The 7,128-nt window shown below is 47.0% G+C and overlaps 1 protein-coding gene across 13 annotated transcripts in view; it reads left to right on the plus strand.

Moving 5' to 3' along the window:
• Positions 1 to 4,481, plus strand: part of GSKIP (GSK3B interacting protein) — a 480,402-nt gene extending 475,921 nt beyond the window's left edge. For 11 of the 13 annotated variants that reach the window (XM_069637714.1, XM_069637713.1, XM_069637703.1 and 8 more), the window contains one exon: positions 3,235 to 3,361. In XM_069637714.1, the coding sequence (XP_069493815.1) occupies positions 3,235 to 3,262 (28 nt within the window). In that variant the 3' untranslated portion in view covers positions 3,263 to 3,361. Of the gene's footprint in view, positions 1 to 3,234 lie in introns of all 13 variants that reach the window. The other 2 variants (XM_069637704.1, XM_069637716.1) reach the window with 1 other exon arrangement.
• Positions 4,482 to 7,128: the final 2,647 nt, after the last annotated feature.

Raw genomic sequence — 7,128 nt, forward strand, 5'->3', positions numbered from 1 at the left:
AAGGACTCCCAAGTAACAAAGCCCCAGGCCCAGATGGGTTTACGGCCTCATTCTATAAAAAATATGCAGCCCTATTGACCCCGATCCTAACGAGGCTCCTAAACTCCTTTAAGGACAGCGGTAATCTGACCCCCACTATGAATGAAGCGAAGGTTCTGCTATTTCACAAACAAGGTAAAGATCCTAAAAACCCAGCATCATATAGGCCAATCTCCCTAATTAATCTAGATGCAAAAATCTATACGAAGATCCTAGCAACAAGGCTATTTCCGCTTCTCCCTAAACTGATAAGTGAAGATCAATCAGGCTTTATCCCCGGCAGACAAACTCATGACAACACAAGGAGGCTAGCCCATTTAGTGGAAAAAATAGGTATAAATCAGACCCCAGCGATATTGCTGTCGGTAGATGCCAAAAAGGCTTTTGATAGGGTGGAGTGGTCAATACTGTTCAAAATACTGGCACGCATGGGGTTTGGGGAACTGTATATTGCGAGCATTAGAGCGAACTACAATTCCCCATCCAGTAGAATAGTCATTAATGGCGAGGTTACGAACACGGTGAGGATATCGAGAGGAACGAAACAGGGATGCCCCCTTCCACCTCTGCTGTACGCTCTGTTTTTAGAACCCCTCCTAATTAAAATACCGGAATCAGTACACATAAAAGGGATAGAAATAGCAGGTCAACAACACAAAGTGATCGCATACGCGGATGACATGTTAATAACCCTAGAGGACCCAAAATCCACGTTATCAGCTGCAGTGAGAGAACTAGAAAATTATGGGGCCATTTCTGGCCTAAAAATAAATAGGAAAAAATCAGAGATACTAATCCTGGCAGGGGACAGAGCAAATATAGAAAGGGAAGCAAAACTACTGGACCTTAAGATTGTACTGAAAGGTATAAAATATCTGGGGATAATTGTACCTCAAAAAATAGAACAATTCTATGGGGAAAACTACCCACCGCTTCTCATAAACATCCGAAAGGAGCTAGGCAGATGGAACCCACTACAGATTTCCTGGTGGGGTAGAATACAAGCCGTCAAGATGACCGTCCTCCCAAGGGTACTGTATTATTTTCAGGCTCTCCCGGTGGGTGTCCCAGACTCATTCTTTAAATCATTAACAAAACTGGTATTGTCCTTTGTATGGAAGGGGAAAAACGCCCAGAACAGCCAAGATGGTCCTTACAGCCCCAACCAGAGAAGGAGGGTTGGCTCTCCCCCATTTTAAAAAATTCTATCAGGCAGCACAGCTGAAAGTCCTGAGGGAGTGGGTGGGGGAGAACCCACAGCAGATATGGGTCAAACAAGACAGAGCAGTCGCGAGGACCCCACTGGTAGAACTCCTCTGGAAACAGAGGCAGCACAGACATGTGAACTTAGGTATAAGTGAAATTATGAAAACCACGCTGGAAGCATGGGATTCCCAAAGAAGAAAAGGCATAATGTCCACAGCGATAGGACCCTTTACACCCATATGCAGAAATCCACTATTTCCACCAGGGATGGAACAAGGGGCATATGATAGCTGGGAGAAGGTGGGTATCACTAAAATTGGGGAGATGTTCGCAGATAAAGAAATCATATCCCTTGAATCCTGCTTTGCAGGCAAGAATATACCCAGAAGGGATAGATATAGATACGAGCAGCTAAAACATTGGCTGAACTCCCCGATGATCACAGAGGCAGCAACCAGGGATCTTACAGAGTTCGAGACACATATCACTTCCAACACAGGGGAAAAAAAGTGGGTATCAACTCTGTACAAATACATAAACTCACAGGGGGAAAACATTAAATGGGCATACAGAATAAAATGGGGCAGAACACTGGGGAATGAACCATCGGACAGTCAATGGGCAGACCTATGGAAACAGATCCCCAGAATGACCAGATCGGCACAAACCAGGGAGATGTGGGTCAAGATCATGACACAGTGGCATTATACCCCAGAGAAGCTTCACTCGATGTACCCAAACACACATAACCTATGCTGGAGAGGATGCGATGAAGTGGGAACGTGGAGACACATATGGTGGGACTGTAGGGGTATACAACCATTCTGGGAAGAAGTGAAAAACGAAATGGGCAACATTTTCCCAGATGTGGGGTTGATGGGGGAGGAGGTGTGGCTCTGCGGAATCAGAGATGACACGGCAAGACAATATCGTACATCACAATGGAGAAGCTTTACGGGACTACTTATAGCAGCATGGACCACCATAGCACAAAACTGGAAAAATAAGAATACCCCAATGACATTTACTTGGCTACAGAAAGTATGGTCCCATATAACAATGGAGAAAATCACCCACAAAATCCAAGGAACTGGAGACAAGTTTGTAAAAGAGTGGGAAGGGACCCTACAATATCTCCAATCAGACTTTATGGAACAGTGGTGCCCCCACAACATTAAATTTTCAGATATTTTCAACGCATAATGGGAACCCGGGACAATGACTTCAGCCGATCCAAGGGGAGGGAAGGGGGAGGGGGAAGGGATGTTATAAGTTGCAAAGTTTATCTCTTTTGTGTTATTTATGTAAAATCAATAAACATAAGTTTAAAAAAAACATCAAATAAGAACTTTAGCCACTCACCTGTTTAAATGTTGCTCTTTTACAATGGGAGGCAAGATCTTTCTCATGAAGTTCATAAAATGTGCATTCGCCACTAGACATTGGTAAGTTATAACTCTTGCGAGTATGGATGCTGGGGGCGGATTGAGTGATCGGTAAGGGAGTGCCTTTTGTTTGTATACCTGACTAGTAGCTCGCAACTTGACTTTTATTTTACCCTTATGCATTTTAAAAAAATATTCTTTTTTTTAATACTGGATTTCATCATCTAGATGCTCCGCCTGAAGTTGCAGACAGTCAAAGTACACAGTTCTCTTCTGTTATTTTCATCCATTAATGATTTTAAAATGTGGTACATTTTGTTGTATATGAGTTTCTAGTTGTGTCGTTATCGTCATGGTGCCCACTGAATTTGATGTTCTTACCTATGTGAGACCACCATCTTGGGAAAGAATGTTTGCCTCACTCAGAAATGAATAAATGAATGCAATTCACACTTGCAGAGAAGTTTTCTTAATGTCTCGTGCCTCTGTTTCGTTGTGTTTGATCAGCTGTTTTTCTGGCAGATTCCGAACACAAATGCCATGTTATTTCTAAAGACCCCTTTGTAAGTATAATATGTAATTGCTTTGTCTTTTCTTCCCATAGGTGGTGGGCCATGCCTTTGATAACGTAAATGAGGATTCCCAGACTCAGTACCACGAGACCATATATTCTTTATTGGACTCTCTTAGCCCGGCATATCGGGAGGCATTTGGAAATGCACTTTTACAGAGACTAGAAGCTTTGAAACGAGACGGACAATCTTGATCCCACAGGCTACATTTTCATTATTGTTCAAGATTGTTATTGCTTCCAGGTATTGAGCATGAGGCTCAAAATGTATTGTTAGATTCATCACATTCTACTTCACAAATCAGTATCTAGCTTAAGTTTCAATGCTACATTGCCTGCCTCTTTTGTGGGCCACTGCCTTTATCTTGTGTGGCCACGGATGTCTCCTGCTGTGCATGGCATTGTCCACTTTCATAGCACTGTCATGAAGTCCTATGAATTTCCTCTGATAAGGATTAGCGTCTATCAAATGTATGGTAGAACTATTAGAAAGCTTGCTTGCTAGCTGATTCACGGATTTGACTCTGGTAGTGGCAGCTTGCTTTTGTAGTTTGCGGTCTTTTGCCAACATTAAGCCCTCATCACTTAGGTTTTTTGTTCAGACCATTTATTCAGTTTTAATATGTGTATTCAGGGGGTGAGATTTGATTTTGCATTTACAGCAACAAGCACATTTTTAAAATACAATGGTTATATTTACATGTATTTTTATTTCTTTTTAAAGTGCGTGTTTAAATAAATGTTAATGTAAAATAACTGATTCTCAGTAGCTGAACTTATTCTTGTACATTTTTAAGGATAATAATTAAGCAATATATGAGAAATGTGGCACCTGTATGATGGTTCTTATGCCCCACCTGCTTCTCTGCACTTAATGTCCAGGTTGTGGTAGTTATGATGCACACTAGTAAATGTACCCAATTAACAGCACACCCCAAGTATTTGGGTATACAGAACTACCATTTGAATATATTGTGTATAGAAATTGCAAGTGTGAGCCGCTCACACAGGGATTTTAAATGCGAAAGGACAGTTTTGGTATGACCAAGAACGAAACATTTTATTTTATTTCTAAAATATTTAGCCAAGTGTTCTCTGTATATTATGACTACCTTTCTGTTTGGTTGTATCTGTTTTTAGCTTCTCTTGAATAGTTTTCATTTTCTGATACTGTTGAATAGTGTTATAATTGTGCAAACAACCAAATATGCTGTTTCATAAAGGGAAATCAAAATGCTACTAAAGCGGAAATAAAGGAAAAATATTTTGAATTAAAACTACCAGATGTGTCTAAGAATATGTAATACAATTAGTGTTGACTTGGGTGCTTGTTTAACAAATGGAATTGCAATCATTTTGGGGATTATTTCTAAACTTTCTAGTTTAGATTGGTGCACTGAACAATATGCACCATTCGAGGGGATTGGGTCCTCCCACGTATTCCATATATATGACAGTAATCACCACAGCTGTGCTGCTTCGGAAAATCTTTCGGCATCTGCGCCCTGCGTCGATACGCCCCCCTCGAGGACCTCCGACGGCCGACGTCACTGGATGTTATAAGTAGGTTGCACGACGCCCGTAGCCTCAGTTCCGTTTTTTCCACAAACGTGTTCGCTTCGGGAATCTCGGCGCACCTCGACTCTTTGGAGTTTCTGTTGCTTTCTCGGTTCTTTGTACCTGTTTGTGAAATATTTCTTTGTGAAGATGTCTACCTCGTCTTCCACACCGCGTCCGGGCTTTAAGAAGTGCAGGGACTGTGGGTCCAAGATGTCGGTCACGGACTCGTACGACGCCTGCCTCTGGTGCCTCAGGGAGGCCCATGACACGGATGACTGTGTCGACTGCCAGTCGCTCACGTCGAAAGCCTTGCGGGAGCGCAAGAAGAAGTTATTGGTAGGTAAGGTGTCCAAGCCCCGGAAGTCGAGGTCTACGGGGCTTTCGACGGACGACTCGAGGGGCGACTCTCGTCGTCTGAAGTCCAGTGGGTCTCGGTCCCGGAGTCGGTCTCGCCACTCCTCTGCCTCTTCGAGGCACTCCCGGAAACGCCGTCATCGGTCGCCTTCCCCGTCCTCATCCGAGGACTCTGCCCGTCGGCGGGTCGCTTACCCCACCAAGCATGCGACACCGGAGGAATGGGCTTCCTTCGGGAAGAAAATGTTGGTGATTCTCGAATCGCAGGGCACTGGTCCGTCCGTGCCTCTGAGTGGGGTCGGTTGTGATCAGCCGAGAGACGCCGCTCGCACGCCTTCGGGCTCGGGTGGTCATCACGATTCGCGGGAAAGATCCCGCTCAGACCAGGGGAATCATTCTCGGCATGCTCGGTCCAGGTCCCGGTCCTCGACGCGCGCTCGAGACCGCGTGAACCTGTGAAGTCTTCGAGGAAGACATTGACGCCTGTGGCGCTGAGGTCGTTGACAGACTCTCTCGAGGCTCCGCCTCCGAGGAAGTCCTCGGCGCCCAGGATGTAGAGGGACACGCTCGGGGCTCCACCTTCGAGGCCTGTGTCATCGCCGTCGATGCTGTCGGCGCCGCGTTTGTCATCGACGCCGTTTCTCTCGGCGCCTATTCACTCAACGCCTTTCGGGGCTGTGTCGACGGGGGTACCCCGTGGCTCGGGGGAACCACCTAGAAAGGCTCTGGCCAAGGTCAACACGGCTTTGTTTCCAGTTCTGTGCCTTCTTACCGCCATCTGGAGTTCATTTAAGAGGTGGATGAGGGCTCTGATGATGGCATGGTGCCTGATGCGGTGCCTGACGAGATTCTCTCGGGCCATAGCCAGTTTGAGGACCTGAAGCAGTCCCTGCATGATGCTAGTGAGCTGGACACCTCCGGAGGTGGAGTTTTGTAGGCCTGAGCCTGGCACTCATGCCGATTCTTTGTACCGGCACCTTATGTCATGGGTCACTGAGTACTTCGGATGGTCTGCTCCCCCCAGGGGAGTTTGTTCAGGATGACCTTACAAATATCCTCGGCATTGGTCCACCAACTGACCCGGTACTGCCGTTTCATATGGCTCTACAGAGGAGGGTGGCGGCGGCTTGGACTGCTCCGGAGAGTCTCTCGGCAGTGAGCAAGTCTTTGCCCCGAAAATACCGCCCAGCCAGTAGTGACCCCTGCTACTTGTCCAAGCACCCTACTCCGGAGAGTTTGGTGGTGCAGGCGGCTAGGTCCCCGGCAAAGCAGGCGTCGTACCCTACAATCCCTCCTGATAGGGACGACAGATGTTTTGGCGGCTGGGCAATGAAAGTGTTTTCTGCAGGGGGTATGGCGCTTCAGGCGGCCAACTCCATTTGTGCCTTGTCTCGTTTCACGCACACTCTGTGGAACTGTTTCCTTGGCGGCTGAACATATTCCCGAAGGGGATGAACGGGGTGGTTTCCTTGCCATGGTTCAGGATGGCAAGGCTGCTATGTGAGAGGCCGTTCAGTCGGGTTTGGACATGGCAGATTGCGTCAGCCGGTCCATGGCGGCGAGCACCGTGATGCGCAGGTTTACGTGGTTGCGAAAGTCGGGGGTTTGCTCCTGATGTGCAGACCCGGCTCCTCAACATGCCCTTTGACGGGGAACATCTTTTTGGCAGCAAGGCTGACGAGAGCCTTAAGAGGTTGCAGACCTCAAAAGCTGCAGCGAAGTCATTGGCCGCTGCAATTCGGCAACCGCCACCTTTTCGTCCTAGGGGGCAGCAATGGAGGGGAGGTTCCTTTCGTTATTACTCATCCTTTGGTAAAGCGAGAGGAGCTGCCAGTCAAAGGGGCCACCGTAGGTGTGCCAGAGGTGGAAAACAAGGTACTCGAGGTGCCAAGGCCGCTCAGGCTGTTGCCTCTTTGCCCTCAGGCAACGCTGCAGCTGTTACGCTCACCTGGCTCCCACAGAGGCGTCGATCTGAACTGGACAGCTGCGGTCTCCACCAATGTGACGCATAGG

Source organism: Ambystoma mexicanum, chromosome 14 (assembly GCF_040938575.1).
Source record: "Ambystoma mexicanum isolate Mex_15411 chromosome 14, UKY_AmexF1_1, whole genome shotgun sequence".
Taxonomy (NCBI): domain Eukaryota; kingdom Metazoa; phylum Chordata; class Amphibia; order Caudata; family Ambystomatidae; genus Ambystoma; species Ambystoma mexicanum.